This window comes from Aquarana catesbeiana, linkage group LG05 (assembly GCF_042186555.1).
Source record: "Aquarana catesbeiana isolate 2022-GZ linkage group LG05, ASM4218655v1, whole genome shotgun sequence".
NCBI classification, from domain to species: Eukaryota; Metazoa; Chordata; class Amphibia; order Anura; family Ranidae; genus Aquarana; species Aquarana catesbeiana.
In genome coordinates, this window is record NC_133328.1 from 21,907,369 (window position 1) to 21,926,125 (window position 18,757).

The 18,757-nt window shown below is 43.0% G+C and overlaps 1 protein-coding gene across 1 annotated transcript in view; it reads left to right on the forward strand.

Moving 5' to 3' along the window:
• Positions 1–18,757, forward strand: part of ANKMY2 (ankyrin repeat and MYND domain containing 2) — a 72,860-nt gene that overhangs the window by 35,363 nt on the left and 18,740 nt on the right. The window contains exons 4-6 of the mRNA XM_073629513.1: positions 5,643–5,741; positions 12,051–12,211; positions 12,663–12,877. Coding sequence (XP_073485614.1) covers positions 5,643–5,741; positions 12,051–12,211; positions 12,663–12,877 — 475 coding nt within the window. The remainder of the gene's footprint in view (positions 1–5,642; positions 5,742–12,050; positions 12,212–12,662; positions 12,878–18,757) is intronic.

Here is an 18,757-nt window from a genome sequence, read left to right on the forward strand (position 1 = left end):
ATTTACTGGCAAAAAAAAAAAAATGTTTTACTCTCCAAGGTTAAAACCACAACAAGGGCAGAAAATTTAATAGATGGAAAGTTTGAAAAAATGACTGAACATCCGCTTTAAGAATTTCCTTTTATAAAATTGTATAATATGTTTCATCATATATCGTAATGATTTGAATTTCGAAAGACGGCTGTATTCTTATTTTATTTCATTCTATTTGAATTTCGAAATGTAAATTTCAAAAGCAAAAGACAGCTGTATATTTTCTATTTTATTCTGTTTTTATTTCTGAATTTTGGAAGACCGCTATATTCTATTTATTTTTTTTTGTATTCTATTTGTTTTTTATTTTATTCTTCTTCTTTTTTTTTTTTTTTTTTTTTTAATTCTATATTTTATTTTATTTTTATTTTTTTAAAATTCTTTTCTTATATTTACTATGCTATTCCATTATATTCTTCTATTTTCTATTCTGTTTTATTCTGTTCTGTTGTATTATTTTATTTTCCATTCTATTCTTCAGTTTTTTTTTTTCTATCCTATGCTATAAAGCTGTCTTAGATTGTAATCTAATGAACAGGGCTCTCTGATCCCTCCTGTATTGATTTGTATTGTAACTGTACTGTCTGCCCTCGTGTTGTAAAGCTCTGCACAAACTGTTGGCACCAAATAAATCCTGTATAATAATAATAATGAAGCAGCATAAGTAGGAATCGCCATCTTATCTCACTTTTATGCCTTACTGTATTTATTGCGATATGTTTCCTTTTCAAATTCATTTTTGAAGTAATTTTCAAATTCAGTTAATTTGTTTCGTTATAATTTTATTTTGGATTTGTTGAAATCTGTACTATTGTGATTCCTAAATTTAGATACATCTGAATAACGAAAATTATGTCCGAATTTCGATTTGTAAGAAACAAATTGCGCATGTCTACTCCACACACATAGTCTGCTGAAAAAGTGGGGTCTTCTTACCAAAAACGTGTGCTTTGCTTTTGGGTCCATTCACATTATGGGGTGAATTTTCTTATAAAAAAAAAAAAAATATGCAGAGCCATTTGTTTTGAGAAGCTGCAAGTACATTGGTTCTGTGAAAATGGGGGCAAAATCGAATATTAGGCTATTTTCTGCAGGTTGAATGTTATTCATTCAGAATAAAGAGAATTATGAAAATACTACATTATGACCACTAGATGGAACTGATCACAGGATCATGTGATGGATCGCTTTTCAGAACCGTTTGGCAGGAGGCGAGGAGAGGATATGCCTATTGTAGACCAGTAAATGTCAAACCACTGTGTCGGTTCTGATGTGACCCTATTCACTTGAATGGGTTGCGGTTGGCAGCAATACTGCCTGCCAAATGCAAGGGGTGAACATTTTTTGCCACGGCATGTGTACAACCTTGCCCAATTTCCTTTTGCAGTTTAAGGGAGGTGGTAAAAACACATCTCAGCTGCTTGTTTGTAAATAAGTGTCAGTAACATTCGACCTGGAGAGAAAATAGCCTAATAATGTTTGATTTTGCCCCAATTCTCACAGAACAAAAAATACACACACACACACACACACTCTCTCTTGGACTGTTCATTTTGTGCTCTCATTAGACTTTGTATATTAGTGTCACTTGGACAGGACCTTGATTGCTATTGTTCCTCTGGAGATGGAGCAGCGGCAGAGCGCCTGTTTCTCCTCTCTGCTCCCTCCTTCATAGGCATGTTCATGAGCAACTTGAGAATACCTGTTAGACATGTGCAGAACGTAAAAAAAAAAACCTTTGTTTCGTTTATTTACATAAATTCCTTTTGTTACATTCGCTCAATTCATTTTAATTAGTTTTCGGAATTCGTTTAATTTATTCATATTCAAATTTGTTTTAAATTTTCCGTATTCGGTCAAATTGAACTCCATTCGACCGAATTCAGAAAATTCAAATTGAATTCCATTCGAAATTCTGTTTGAGTTTCGAATTTATTTTATTCGAAATTCGAATTTTGGAAGATGGGTTATGTTCTTTCTATTCTATTTTTTTCTATTCTAATTTATTCTATTCGAAATTAGAAGGTGGTTATATTCTTTCTATTATATTTTATTCTGTTGTTCTTCTTTTTTTTTCTTTTTTTATTTATTTATTTTATTTTATTTATTTATTTTTCTTTTCAAATTTTATTTTCTTAAAAATTTGAAATTCGGAAGAAGGTTTTTATTATTTCTATTTTATTCTATTATTATTTTTATATTCTGTTCCTTTTTTACTCTATTCTTTTCTATTTGTATTCAAATTTTATTCTATTCGAATTTCATCTATTTCAAATTTGAATTTTGGAAGATGTTTATATTCTTTCTATTTTATTAAATTGTTTGTTTTTTTTCTATTCGAATTCCAATTTATTCCATTCAAATCTGAAATTATTCTATTCAAATTTCAGAATTTTTATTTTTTTTTCTCTATTCTATTCCTTTTGAATTTTATTCTATTTCAATTTCGTATTTCACAAGGTGGTTATATTCTTTCTATTCTAGTCCTTTATTTTCTATTCGGAAATGTGAATTCTAAAACAATTTGAAAAAGTTTCTTATTTTATTTGAATTCTGTCCGAAAGTTCATTTTTTGTTTTTGTATTCGTTTATATTCGTTACTATTGTAATTTTGGAAATTCTGAAAGTCAGAATTTCAGAATAATGAAAAATTTGAATGAAACAAGCTGCTCATGTCTAATGCTGTCTATGACTGCATCTAATCAGAAAGATAAACTGGCCATAAACAATTTGAATTTCGGCAGGAGCCATGTTGATCAATCAGTCAACTTGGGTGCAACCAGCCTGACGGATTTTACATGAGATTATTGCTACCAGCTGTCATAGCCGCTAGCAACGATATCTGTGTTCTCCTGGCGAAGCAGGCTTCTCCCCACCCCCCAGGGGAGAATATAATGGCTCCGTGGGGGGGATTCCCCTGTCAACACTTTGGTTGCAGATAAGAAATTTGCTACATTTATGGCTGGCCTTAGATCGTGCGTGGATGTCGCCTAAGGTTGGCTGGTTGCTGCAGCTGTTGGGTTCATATATTATCAAAAGTTTTGGGACGCCTGCCTTTACACGCACATAAACTTTAATGGCATCCCAGTCTTAGTCCATAGGGTTCAATATTGAGTTGGCCCCACCCTTTGCAGCTATAACAGCTTCAGCTCTTCTGTGAAGGCCGTCCACAAGGTTTAGAAGTGTGTCTATGAGAATGTGTATAGCTGCAAAGGGTGGAGCCAACTCAATATTGAACCCTACGGACTAAGACTGGGGTGCCATTAAAGTTTATGTGTGTAAAGGCAGGCGTCCCAATACTTTTGGTAATATAGTGCATCTCATCATCGCCTTTGTAAACCCTGCAATCTCAGATCAGCAAGCTGCAATTTTCTGCAGAGGTTTTGCTTTTAACTTCAACTCCCGTTTAGATCTGATTAGTCAGAGCACTTTGCTTTTAATGTCACATTGTTCCAGAATGCATTCCGGGAGCAGAACACAATAGGCTGTAATCAGCCGTACCAACTCGAAGGCGTATCAAGACATATATTTAGTTATATATATATATATATATATATATATATATATATATATATATATATATATATATATATATTGAATGGCATTTGTAATCCTCTGGCCTTTTCCTAGGTTGGGTCTCCGGTGCGTTGCCAGAAATGTTCCAGTCTGGCTGAGCTCCTATAATCTAGTGAGGTGCTCACTCAGGGGACAGATGGAGATACGGCATCCATTTACTAAGCTGTATGAGCTGTGAAAAGCTTTAATTTAATTTATGGAATGAGGATTTTCTCATCAATATATTTTTATTGCAAAAATAATTCACAGCCATAGATTTGTCATTTTCTTTGCACATCAATTATTGAGCTTTAACTCTTGAGGTTTTTTTTTTTTTTTTTTTTTATACCCATTGCTTTGAATGATTTGCTTTTTGTGTTTAAAGCACAAAAAAGTTAAGTACTTCAAATTTTCACATTTTTATTCATTTGTAACATGCCTCTGAACTTGCTAGAAAATGTGACTTCACCGCTTCTCCTTTCACTGTCCAGTCACAAGTTGGACATGGGTCTCAAGGGAAGTGAGTAGAATGATGCCGACCATCGGAATGAGGACTTCTAGGGGCAGAATATTTTACTGCGAGGGAAATCTTTGTATTAAAAGTGCATATTGCTTCAAAAGCTGGTTCGATTTTTAGCTTTTTGTGGGTTATTCTATTTTTTTTAAAGCCCAATTGAGTGTTTAGTTTTCACAAGCAAAATCCATTGAGGATAAAACTCAAGTTGTAGAAAGTCAATACAGTTCAAAAAATGTTGTTGTGAATTGAACCTCCTTTTTTTTTTTTCCCCCTGAGAATAGGTGTAGGTACTCCCCCTGCCAACTCTGACCATCTTCTGTAGTATGCCTGCTATCCCTGTCCATTTCCGGCAGCGCGTCGTCAGTCTGGCGACCTCCTGTGGCGCGTTTCTGGTCCCTGGCGGCCTCCTGTAGCGCGTTTCTGGTCCCTGGCGGCCTCCTGTAGCGCGTTGCCGGTCCCTGGCGGCCTCCTGTAGCACGTTGCCGGTCCCTGGCGGCCTCCTGTAGGGCGTTGCCGGTCCCTGGCGGCCTCCTGTAGGGCGTTGCCGGTCCCTGGCGGCCTCCTGTAGGGCGTTGCCGGTCCCTGGCGGCCTCCTGTAGGGCGTTGCCGGTCCCTGGCGGCCTCCTGTAGGGCGTTGCCGGTCCCTGGCGGCCTCCTGTAGGGCGTTGCCGGTCCCTGGCGGCCTCCTGTAGGGCGTTGCCGGTCCCTGGCGGCCTCCTGTAGGGCGTTGCCGGTCCCTGGCGGCCTCCTGTAGGGCGTTGCCGGTCCCTGGCGGCCTCCTGTGGCGCGTTGCCGGTCCCTGGCGGTCTCCTGTAGCGCGTGACTGGCGGCCTCCTTTAGCGCATCGCCGGTCCCTGGCGGCCTCCTGTAGCGCGTGACTGGCAGCCTTCTGTAGCATGTGACTGGCAGGCCTCCTGTAGCGAATCGCCGGTCCCTGGCGGCCTCCTGTAGCGCCTGACTGGCGGCCTCCTGTAGCGCCTGACTGGCGGCCTCCTGTAGCGCGCGACTGGCGGCTTCCTGCAGCATGTTACCAGTCCCTGGCGGCCTCCTGCAGCGGGTCGCCATATTTTCAGACCCTTTTATTATATTGGGGACTGCTTTTGAGGCCCCCAATATCTAGTAAGTTGTCCATCACTATTCTAAGAAGTGGTCATTTATGAAAGGTAAGGTTTGCCCTTAGAACATCTTTTGAATTGTATTTTCTTATGTTTTTGTTCCTCTGCTTTTGAGAATTCCTTTTCAGCATAATGGGTGCAATTTAATCCCTACCATCGCAGGGTTTCAGAGCTACAACATATTGTGAGTGTTGCTTTCCTTTTAGAACAGAGTAAACCCATGTCAGGGGTCAGCCTCACCTATTTAGAGTAATGTGTTTTTGCAGCTCCACAAATGGAGAAGAGAGTGAGATGATGACCGGTTGCTGACTGGCACCATGGACCTTTCAAATTACCGACCTCTCAGTCGCCCCACGAAAAGGACACCAATTATCACCTCTCAGAGTAATAACGCACTTCTCTCCGGCTGGTTTGTCTTGCAGGAAATAAAGACCTTGTGTGGGTGATGCTCGAGGCCGGAGCCGACACGGACGCCACCAACTCGGTGGGGAGGACAGCGGCACAAATGGCAGCTTTTGTAGGTAAAACCGCCAATCATTTGTTTCTGGGAACGTGGAAAGGTTGGAGGAGTTAAAGTATTTTTCTGGAATTTTTTTTTAAATTTTTTTTATTTGCTATCATTTTTTGAAAGCCTAACTGCAGATGAGCGCCCTCATGTGTTTTCTCCATGAGTCTTCAGTCCAGTTGCCCGACGTCGGCGGTCCTGTTCTTCAGCAGTGGACCAGTCGGTCCTGAATGCTGCAGAGAACAGCAGCATTAAATGTCACCGCTCTGCTCTTTGCAGCGTTCTCCTGTGAGCCCAGGCCAGCCTGATGACCCATCCTGGGCTCACAGGAAACGGGTTGAATGACGCTGGGCACCATTCAACCTGGCAGAGAATCTGTGCTGGATCACAGCGTAGTGACTATGTGGGCAACTGATGGGGCACGTTTTTGATGTGAACATTTTGCTTTTTTATTTTGTGTTATCAAGTTGGAATTTTAACTTGAACCAGTTCAGCTGTCACCCCCCCATACACCTCCCCACAGAGGCGTAGCTTGAAGCTTGTGGGCCCCGATACAAAAGTTGACCTGGGCCCCCTCCCCACCCCCACTACTTCCAACAGGGTGTATCTGGCTTTTATGTTGCCCTTCTGACCTGTGAAATTCTCTGGTTGGGTTGGCAGTGTAGTTGCAGTAGGCAGATACTCCCTGTGCAGATCATGGCTGACCGGCTGTTGCGAAGGAATGTGACTTCAGCCCTGCGGAGGAGGAGCAGTATAGAGGGCTGTAATGGGAAAGGAGCTCAGCAGCCAGGGATAGCATGCAGGGTGGAGAGCGTGGTCAGGGGGCTTTGGGGAGGACAACTTAGATCTGGGAGGGCAAATCCATGTGACACATTCTGGAGCCTGCAGCCCTTCAGGGGCCCCCTGAGGAGGTGTTAAGGGATTTGTTTTAGCATTTTCTGAAGGTTTCTCTGTCGGTGTTGGCAGGTGTTCGGGGAAGGTCACCTCCTGGAGGTATGTGTCTTTTCCCCAGTTCTCAGGGAAGTGGGGTAAGTAGTACTGGAGCTTGGCTGTGGGGCCCTGGGGCAGATCGGAGCTGGATTTTGTGGAGGATATGATAATATGACAGGGAGGCCGCAGGGGCCCCCTGAAGCTAGGGGCGGGGTTGCGTTTGTGACCCCTGCAACCCCTTATGCTACGCCCATGCCTCTCCATGGACCTTTGCGCAATTTTTACATTTCTGCTGTAGACCTGTTTACTTAAAGTGATGCTAAAGTCTCGTTTTTTTTTTTTTTTTCTTACTAAAAATAACCAACATGTTATACCTACCTGCTCTGTGTATTGGTTCTGCACAGAACAGCCCAGTTCCTGCTCTTCTCGGGTCCCTTTTCGGTGCTCCTGGCCCATCTTCCCAGTTGAGTGCCCCTACAGCAAGCAGCTTGCTATGGGAGGGGGCACCTGATCCGAGCCGCAGCTCCTTGTGTCCCGCCCCCTCTCTCTCCTCATTGGCTCACTGACTTTGACAGCTGCGGGAGCCAATGGAGCTTTGATGCTGTCTCAGCCAATGAGGAGGGAGAGTCCCAGACAGCCAAGTCTCTCGTGCAACATCGCTGGATTTGGATGGGGTTCAGGTAACTATGAGGGGGGGGCTGCAGGATACAGAAGGCGTTTTATCGTAATGCATAGAATGAATTGACTGCTTCCAGACTGCCCACCGCACATATAATATGGCCCAGCTGCGCGAAACAACGTACCTGTACATTGTTGGCTTCTTCCGTGTCTAGGGCGTGCACCCCCGGCAACCCGCTCCCGTTGTGATTGGACGCAGTGGTAGCCAATCAGCAGATCCTTCGTAGAGAGGCAAGGTAGCGGTCTGTCAGTGGGGAAGAGTGAGATCTTGTGTTCCTGCTAACATGGATCTCTCTCCCCCCCTCCTTAGTCAAACCATCCCCCACACAGTTAGCAAGCACCCCCTAGGCCAGTGTCCTCAGGGCTCACTAAAAGGGCAGGTTTACAAGATAACTGAAATACATCCCAGGTGATATCATTTGCTGCTCAGTGATTGCAGTATTCTAGTCTGCATCTCCCCCAAGGTAATACATAAAACCCAGCCTGTTAGTGGGCCCCAAGGACAGGAGTTGAGAACCACTGCCCTAGGCACACATTTAACCCTTTTTTCCCCCCTGATGTTAACCCCTTCCCTGCTAGTGTCATTAGTACTGTGACAGTGCATTTTTTTTTTTTAGCACTGATCCCCAAATAGTGTCAGATTTCTCCGCCGCAATGTCGCAGTCCCACTAACATTTGCTGATCACCACCATTACTAGTAAAAATATAAAAAAATAAAAAGTCCATAAATCTATGTCGTAGTTTGTAGACCCTATAACTTTTGCGCAAACCCATCAATATACGCTTATTGGGAATTTTTACTAAAAATATGTAGCAGAATACATATTAGACGAAATTGATGACATTTTAATTTTTTTTTTTTTTTTTACTTGTTTTTTTTTTTTGGATATGTTTTATAGCAGAAAGTAAAAAATATTTTTTTTTTTTTTTTTTTTTCAAAATTGATGTTATTTTTTCGTTTATAGCACAAAAAGAAAACCGTAAAGGTGATCAAATACCGCCAAAAGAAAGCTCAATTTATGGGGAAAGGACATAAATTTTGTTTGTGTACAGCGTCACGACCGCGCAATTGTCAGTTAAAGTAAGGCAGTGCAGTATCGCAAAAAAATGGCTTGGTCATTAGGTAAGGTAAGGTCCGATTAGGGTAAACTAAAGGTTAAAAAGTTGTTAAATAGGAACAAATAATATAAAAAAATTTATCAGTTTGCTTTAACTGGTGCCCTATGAGATTAAAATGTATCCCTTTGATCTCCAGATGAGTGAAATATTGTAATTACAAAAGTAACAATGTTTCTTTTGTGGGCCCTTTCACACTGATCATTTTTTTCTTCCATTTTTGCCTTACTAAAAGCGGGAAAAAAAAATGTATGACCAATAAATCCTATAGAACTCTTCACACCAGTCTGTTACATTTTTAAAAGTCCTGCATGCTGTATTTTTGGTGCATGTTTGGGGCGTTAAAAAAAATGCACCAAAATCGCACCTCCCCATCGAAATGAATAGGAACATAAAATGCACCCACGGTTGCATTTTTGGTGCATTTGAGTCACATGTCCTTTTTTCACAGGTACATTGGATGGGGTGTGGAAGCATTAAAATAAAGGTATTTTTTTACCTGACACAAAAAAATAATACAAATAAAGAGGAAGAACATTAAGTATTATCGGTTAGAAAAAATAGAAATAGAGAAAAAATAAAATCATCAGGAAATGCTACATTTAGTGAAAAGGGGAAGAAGGTGTTAAATGGGGCTGATTAGGGTGAACAAGGCATTAAATAGCAAATATGATAAAAAAATATATATTTTTACTTCTCATGATTCTTAAACCGATATCACATGCAGATCAAAGCTCATCCCTTTGATCTTCAAACGAACGAGACATTGTAGATACAAAAGTATTGGTGGCGGTTCACATATATGCGATGCGGGGACCAGCGCGGATTCCCACATCGCATGTCACCTGCCGGCAGTTCACACTGCCCTATGCCAAACGCTGCGGGTGTCAATACAAAGGTAAAGTGATTGTAAAGTCTTGTTTAAAAATAAAAATAAAAAAGTAACAAACATATTAAATTTACCTGCTCTGTTTCATGGTTTTTGCACAGAGCAGTCCAGATCCTCCTCTTCTCGGGTCCCTCTTTGCTGCTGTGTGGCCCCTCCCTCCTGTCGAGTGCCCCCACACCAAGCAGCTTGCTATGGGGGCACCTGAGCCAAGCTGCAGCTCCGTGTGTCCCTTCTCTCTCCTGATTGGCTAACTGACTTTGACAACTGCCAGAGCCAACAGCACTGCTGCTGTGATAGAGATGGAGCTCAGGTAAGTATTAGGGGGGCTGCTACACACAAAAGGTTTTTTATCTTAATGCATAGAATGCATTAAGATAAAGAACCTTCTGCCTTTACAGCTCTTTTAATGACACCCCCAGATCGGTTCGCAGATCGCAGTGATCAAAATGATGCAGGAATTGGATCGCATGGGTGGAAACAATTCGATCCGATTCTTTTGCAGAACTAAAAAAGGGTCCTGCACCATTTTGGTGCGGATGCCATGCGAATTCAGCCATACAGGCTGGGTTCACACTGGTGCGGTGTAAGATATTGCATGTAATTTACACCGCAGCACATTGCTGTGCAGATCGTGAGTGATGTCTGTGCGATCCGAATTCAGCCATAGAGATTGTATGGCTGATATTGCATCGCATTCACACCAAAATGGTGCAGGACCCTTTTTTTTTTTTTTTTTTTTTTTTTGATCCGCACTGGAATCTGATCCGCCACCGCCAGCAGGTGACATGCGATGTGGGAACCAGCACTGGACTATATGTGAACCGTCGCACAATCTGTATGGCTGAATTTGGATCGCACAGACATCGCATGCAATCTGCATAGCAGTGCGAATCGCAGGCGATGTCTTCCATCACACCAGTGTAAACGCAGACTTAATGTTACTTTGTATCCTTCTGTCTCCCATCTGTACGTTGTTTAAAAACACTGTGGCACACGGTGAGTTTTTTTATCTTTTAGGCTTCAATCAGACCTAGGTGATTTTAATCGTGGTGATGGCACCCTGCTTTTTGAGCATCAAGCTTCACACGTTGCGATCTTGCCGTGATTGCAGCACGTATTTATCGTGCGGCAAAATCGCACTGCGATTGGGGTACCATTAAGAAGTAATAGCATGGCAAATGCATCCTGCGATTTGTAATGGCGGGCAGGATCGTGGCTATCCCGCCGAGATTCAAGTCACCTGGGTGCGAATGGAGCTGTTGCATTCACACAACAACTTCTCGCTGTCATTTGGACAGTCGGGAATGGCCGGCCAATGGGAGGAGGAAACCACAATGGGGCTGAAGGATAGGATGTACTACATATGTGCAAAATACATTTTTGAAATACATAGGGTGTGTGTAGCACTCCGGTGTCCACGACTGGCTTTTCTCTTTTAGGATTGGATGGAGTGTGGAAAGGCTAGATCCCCTGTCAGGGTTTGCTGTGTGTCCCCATTGTGGAGATTCACCCTATTTGTCCTGGTGACCATTGGCACAGAAAGTGATGCGAAATTCTAAATTGTCACATGCAGTAAAGGTAAAATTTCCAACAGGGACATCTGTCCTAATGACAACCATCGAAGAGGTGAATCCACCTTGCTTTTCTCTCCCTTCCTGTTGTGTTTCCAAGAAAGAAGAGAAATGTCCTCAACGGAACAACAACCTTCTTCCTCCTGCTGGAAGAAGGGGGTTATATCCCCCTATACACACAGTATCTCACAAAAATGAGTACACCCCTCACATTTTTGTAAATATTTTATTATACCTTTTCATGTGACAACACTGAAGAAATGACACTTTGCTAAAATGTAAAGTAGTGAGTGTACAGCTTGTATAACAGTGTAAATTTGCTGTCCCCTCAAAATAACTCAACAAATGGCCATTAATGTCTAAACCACTGGCAACAAAAGTCAGTACACCCCTAAGTGAAAATGTCCAAATTGGGCCCAAAGTGTCAATATTTTGTGTGGCCACCATTATTTTCCAGCACTGCCTTAACCCTCTTGGGCATGGAGATCACCAGAGCTTCACAGGTTGCCACTGGAGTCCTCTTCCACTCCTCCATGATGACATCACAGAGCTGGTGGATGTTAGAGACCTTGCGCTCCTCCACCTTCCATTTGAGGGTGCTCCACAGATGATCAATAGGGTTTAGGTCTGGAGACATGCTTGGCCAGTCCATCACCTTTACCCTCAGCTTCTTTAGCAAGGCAGTGGTCATCTTGGAGGTGTGTTTGGGGTCATTATCATGTTGGAATACTGCCCTACGGCCCAGTCTCCGAAGGGAGGGGATCATGCTTTGCTTCAGTATGTCACAGTACTCTATATAGACTTCTAGTTATCACCAGCAGGAGGAAGGAGGTCCTGATTCCTCTATATAGATCTTAATATCACTAGAGGGGTCACCAAACAGGAGGAAGAAGGTCCTGATTCCATTATATAGATCTTAATATCACTAGAGGGGTCATCAAACAGGAGGAAGAAGGTCCTGATTCCTCTATATAGATATTTATATCACTAGAGGGGTCACCAGCAGGAGGAACATCTTAACAGCACTAAGCAGAATACCCCTCGAGTGGTATGAGCTGTACCCCAGTAATTTGTTTGCTCCTTTTTTTTGTCCTGCAACTTGTCCATTGTACAGTTTTGTCTGTGCTTTATCATCATCCAGGTCAGCACGACTGCGTCACGGTCATTAATAATTTCTTCCCACGTGAGAAGCTAGATTATTACACCAAGCCTCAAGGACTCAGCAAAGAACCAAAGTTACCGGTGAAACTAGCGGGGCCTTTACACAAGATTATTACGACGACAAACCTCCATCCTGTGAAGGTAGTCCTTGTTCGGTTTCTCTTCATTTATATTGTTTTGTTTAATCTGCTTTTATATCATCCCGACACTTCTGCATCAAATCTATACCGGTCCCTGTCCCTACGGAACCTTACAAAGGGGGGCTTTAAATGATTGAGCGCTTTAAAATTAAGAGTTAAAGTGACTGCAAAGGGTCCCCTTGTAAAACAACCCATTCACTTTAAAGTGGAAGTAAATGCAAACATTTTTGTATAACTATAAAAAAAAAAAAAAAAAAAAAAACACAAATCCCTTTTTTATAAGTGATCACATTCCCTCTGTTCTCAGCTGTATAAGTGCTGGGGGGAGGGGAAGCAGCACCACACTGAGCTCCCTAGTGCTCATTGGTGGAGAGCGGGCTAAGTTCCCAGTACAGCTGCCATTCTCCAAAACTATACATTAATCCGCAAAAACAACATTTCTTCCCTTGCAGATCATTTTCCTGATTCAGGAGAACCCGCTGCTGTTGGACCAGGAAGCTCTGAAGAAATGCAGCAGAGTATTGGATCTGATCTGTGAGAAGTGTATGAAGCAGAGGGACATGAATGAGGTCCTGGCCATGAAGATGCATTACATCAGCTGCATCCTCCAGAAATGCACCACTTTCGTGCAGGAGGGGGAAGATAAGCTGGACACACTTGTTAAAAGGTAAGAACCTTCCTATAAAGAAACTGCGTTCTTCTAATTCTTATATACCCAAGAAGTGCAGGAGGTGTGGGCAGTCAGATGGTGCACTTAATTTCTTCATCTTTTGGCAGTGCCCACTGATACAGAGGATAAGACCCTTAAATAAGGGAGCTTATATAGCTCCCAGTATAATAGGACTTTATAGGCGAACCATGCAATTAAATTAAGTAAAAAATCTTTTATTTATTTAGAAAAGCATAAAAACAGAATACATTGAACATAAATCTCAACAAAAGTGCTTATGCAGTAGATTTTGCTTTCATATAATTATTGTATACTTCCATTTATAGACAAAATGTTTTCTCTAGAAGCCTGACATGTTTCAGGACGATGTCCCTTCTTCAGAGGCGTATTGCAGAGAGAAAAATCATATATGTAGAAGTTACATTCTGAAACAACAAATGAAAACAATTTGCATAATGTAACATTATGAACATAAGAAAGTTTCGCAGCCCAGCACCCCACAGTGTCCACCATACATACCAGTAAAGGGTTTTCAAGAATGAAAAGTACATACTTTCTTATGTTCATAATGTTACATTATGCAAATTGTTTTCATTGTTTTGTTGAGATTTATGTTCAATGTATTCTGTTTTTATGCTTTTCTAAATAAATAAAAGATTTTTTACTTAATTTAATTGCATGGTTCGCCTATAAAGTCCCATTATACTGGGGGGTATATAAGTTCCCTTATTTAAGGGTCTTATCCTATGTACTCATTTGGGATGTTGGCAACTTTTTGAAGGCAATATAGTTGACCTTCGGTGGTTCACTTCACTATACACTAACTGCCCACTGATACAGGGTTATTAGAAAAAGGTGGCCGACTTGTTGCAACATTTGCTTAATGTGATTGTAAAGTCTTGTTTTTTTTTTTTTTCTATAAAAATAACAAACATGTTATACTTACCTGCTCTGTTGCAGTGGATGTGCACAGAGCAGCCCCGATCCTCCTCTTCTGAGGTACCTCTTCTGCTCTCCTGGCCCCTCCCTCCTGTTCAGTGCCCCCACAGCAAGCAGCTTGCTATGGGGGCACCCGAGCCGAATCACAGCTCACTGTGTCCATTCAGACACTGAGCCCCAACCTGGCCCCGCCCCTTCTCTTTATTTGTTTGCTAGCTTACTTTGACAGCAGCGGGAGCCAGTGGCGCAGCTGCTGTGTCTCAGCCAATCAGGAAGGAGAATCTCAGACAGCTGAGACACTCATGGACATCGCTGGACAGAAAGGGACCTCAGGTAAGTATTAGGGGGGTTGCTGCACACAGAAGGCTTTTAATCTTAATGCATATAAAGCATTAGGATCAAACACCTTCTGCCTTTGCAACACCTTTAAGGCAGCTAGGCGTCAGACCCCCATTCGATGGAGAAATGATACAATCCCAGGTGGGTCTGATTAACAATATAGTGGAGGATAGAAGGCTGATTAATTTGACAGCTCGTATTAGACTGTTGCCATTAAATAATATTGTACACTTTTTTCATTTATAGTTTATTTCCCTCTCCAGCAAAGCACATGGTACAGTCAACAGATGGTAGGTAGTCTTCATACAATAAGGAATACATAACAGGATATATATCAGAGTATAATGTAGGGTTGCCACCTGTCCAGGATTCACCTAGACCAGGGGTCTTCAAACTGCGGCCCTCCAGGTGTTCAGGAACTACAATTACCATCATGCCTAGTCATGTCTGTGAATGTCAGAGTTTTACAATGCCTCATGGGATGTGTAGTTCTGCAACAGCTGGAGGGCCGTAGTTTGAGGATCCCTGACCTAGACAGTTCAGGTTTTAAATCATGTGTCTGGTTTTTATTCTGCCTGAAAACTGCACGTATTATTTAGACTGGACCGTGGCTCGTAGCTTGAGAGGGAATTAGGCGTTATTCTCTCTCCAGCCTGCAGGGGGCGATAGAGAGAGGGTAAGGGGGTGGGGGGGGGGAGACAGTTCGCTGCGCAAACCAAAAATACAGGGTAAAGCTCTATCATGCAAAGAAGAAGCCTATCTGAACATGATACAGAAACACTGCCATCTTCCCTGAGACAAAGCTTATTTAAAATGCTTTGTTGCTAAGTGGAAGACCGTTCTGTGGTAGACGAATCAAAATCCAACATTCTTTGTTGGCAACAATGGGCACCGCATCCTCCAAGCTCAAGAGGAGATGGACCTTCTGGCTTATTTTTTATGTGCTCAGTTCAAAAGCCGGTGTTCTGCCATATAGTGTCCTCGTATCAGATAGTGTCCGCCTCGTACTGCGCAGGCGCAGCGCCTGCGCAGTACGGAGGAGCAGGAGATGCCGAAAATGCCCGAAGTTGATCAGCTGACCATCAGCTGTACACGGCGCTCGGGCACTTGTTAGCGATGGCAGTGTAAGAGGGCCCCTCGCGGGCTCGCTTCGCTCGCCGCGCTTCGGGCACGGCCTCGCTGCGCTCGGCAAATATTTATTCTAACTCTATGTCCACTTGGATAGTAGGGAATGATCCTGGACATAGGGTAAGAATAAATGCGCAGGCGCCGTGTACAGCTGACGATCAGCTGTTGAACTTCGGAGACTTTCGGCGTCTCTTTTGTCCTCCGTACTGCGCCTGCGCAGTACAGGGAGGACACTATATGATAGGGGACTGAATTAGATAAGACACCGGCATCTCTAAAGTTATGGGGTGGGTGTTGGCATTAGTGTGTAAAGAATGGGCAGCTTGCACATCTGGAAAGGCACCATCAATGCTGAAGGATATATCCAGGTTTTAGAGCGGCATATGATCCCATCCAGATAACATCTTTTTCAGGAAGGTCTTGCATGTTTTAGCAGGACAATGCTAAACCGCACACTGCATCTATGACCACAGCATGAGCTTCACAGTAGAAGAGTCAGGGGGCTTAACTGGCCTGCCTGCAGTCCAGACCTTTCACCAAATGAAAATATTTGGGCATATCACAAAGATCTGTCGCTTACAGCGCTATGGGGTGTTCTAAACTGAAGGGCAACAGGGACATCGGTATCCCAAGACTGGGTGGATGCTGCCTTCCTCAGACGGGGTGATCTGATGGAAACTACAAAAGAAAAAAATGGAAGGCGCACACATCTAGTGCATTACCAATGACAATTTAATAAATGATAAAATCCATAAATGATAAAATCCTTAATGAGCCATAAAAAACACAGTGTATGGACATGTGCAGGACCATATCAGGGGGTATCACTGTGTGATTTTTATGACTCATTAAGAGTTGTGTTTTGTGAGTTTCCACTTTTTATGGATTTTATCCTTTTATTAAATTGTCATTGGTAATGCACTAGGTGTGTGCGCCTTCCATTTTTTTCTTTTTTCTTTTTTTTTTTGTAGAATCCTATTTCAGGAAAGTATGGGACAACTTTCCTCTCCCAAAACTCTAGCAGCTGGTCTCCTCAGTTCCTAGACATTTAGACCCCTTTCACACCAAGGCGTTTTAGCGCTAAAAATAACGCTATTAAAACGCTCATAAAACGCTCCCCATGCATCTCAATGGACCCTTTCACACTAAGGCGTTGCGCTGGCGGGGCGTTGAGAAAACTCCTGCAAGCAGCATCTTTGAAGCAGCTTTTGGCTGTTGAAAAAAGCGATTCGAAAATGCCCCGATCCATTGAAATGAATTGAAAACGCTGTAAAAATGCCTGAATAACGACCAATAATCCGCCCTGAGCTGTAGAAAAGTCACATGATCTCACAAAAAGATAAACATGCAAGCAGAAATGAGAGCATTTACAACAACAGGACTGAAATTGTGGGAAGGTCAGAATGATTAAACAGACCATCAAAGTGCCAAAAAAACTAAATTAAGGTGCCAAAAAAAGAATTAATCCCAGAAAAATGAAGATTTGAAGTAAAAGACACTGCTTGTTACTTTACAAGACACTGCTTGTTCTGGTTCTGGTTTTGGGACTAGTGGGAGTGGGATTAGGGTTAGGGTTCTGGTTTTGGGACTAGTGGAAGTGGGATTAGGGTTAGGGATTTGGGACTAGTGAGAGCAGGAATTAGGGTTAGGGATTTGGGACTAGTGGGAGCGGGATTAGGGTTGGGATTAGAGATTTGGGACTAGTGGGAGCAGGATTAGGGTTCAGGTTTTGGGACTAGTGGGAACAGGATTAGGGATTTGGGACTAGTGGGAGCCGGATTAGGGTTAGGGTTCTGGTTTTGGGACTAGTGGAAGTGGGATTAGGGTTAGGGATTTGGGACTAGTGGGAGCAGGATTAGGGTTAGGGATTTGGGACTAGTGGGAGCGGGATTAGGGTTCTGGTTTGGGACTAGTGGGATTAGGGGTTAGGGATTTGGGACTAGTGGGAGAGGGATTAGGGTTAGGGATTTGGGACTAGTGGGAGCGGGATTAGGGTTAAAGATTTGGGACTAGTGGGAGCGGGATTAGGGTTAAAGATTTGGGACTAGTGGGAGCGGGATTAGGGTTAGGGATTTGGGACTAGTGGGAGCGGGATTAGGGTTAGGGATTTGGGACTAGTGGGAGCGGGATTAGGGTTCTGGTTTTGGGACTAGTGGAAGTGGGATTAGGGTTAGGGATTTGGGACTAGTGGGAGAGGGACTAGGGTTGGGATTAGGGTTAGGGATTTGGGACTAGTGAGAGCAGGATTAGGGTTAGGGATTTGGGACTAGTGGGAGCGGGGTTAGGGTTGGGATTAGGGTTAGGGATTTGGGACTAGTGGGAGCGGGATTAGGGTTCTGGTTTTGGGACTAGTGGAAGTGGGATTAGGGTTAGGGATTTGGGACTAGTGGGAGAGGGACTAGGGTTGGGATTAGGGTTAGGGATTTGGGACTAGTGTGAGAGGTATTAGGGTTAGAGATTTGGGACTAGTGGGAGCGGGGTTAGGGTTAGGGATTTGGGACTAGTGGGAGCGGGGTTAGGGATGTGGGAGTGGGATTAGGATAGGATACTTACGTTGCAATGCTCATCCGAGTATAATTTTTGAACTTGTCTGGGTGCACTCTCAAGTCCTCGTATAGCAATGCAAATTGTCCAATTGAGGTGTGCGCTTGGAGGATGGGATGAACCCAATAGCGACGGTGCTGCCTCTGTTGGTGGATATGCTCCCAATAGAGTAACACAAATAACAAAAACAGCTCTATGAACTCCATCTTCTTTATTTACCCTCTTTCACCTCGACGAGATACCAGGAAGTACACAGGAAGTGATGTAGGGAGGTGGGGGTTGTTCTTTGATGCCCATGCATCGTTGCGTTCATTTTACCGCTAACGCCCCTAAAACGCTGTAAAAACGCGGTAATAAAACTAATGCCCCGTACACACGGTTGTATTTTCCGACGGAAAATGTGTGATAGGACCTTGTTGTCGGAAATTCCGACCGTGTGTGGGCTCCATCACACATTTTTCCATCGGATTTTCCGACACACAAAGTTTGAGAGCAGGATGTAAAATTTTCCGACAACAAAATCCGTTGTCGGAATTTCCGATCGTGTGTACACAAATCTGACGGACAAAGTGCCACGTATGCTCAGAATAAATAAAGAGATGAAAGATATTGGCTACTGCCCCGTTTATAGTCCTGACGTACGTGTTTTACGTCACCGCGTTCAGAATGATCGGATTTTCCGACAACTTTGTGCGACCGTGTGTATGCAAGACAAGTTTGAGCCAACACCCGTTGGAAAAAATCCTAGGATTTTGTTGTCGGAATGTCCGAACAAAGTCCGACCGTGTGTACGGGGCAGAAGGCGTTTTAGGGCGTTTTTGGTGTGAAAGGGGTCTTACAGAATGTTGTTTAAAGAAGAGGGGATGGTGCACCGTGCTAAACATGGCCCTGTCCCAACTTTTTGGAGACTTGTTGCTGCCATCATTT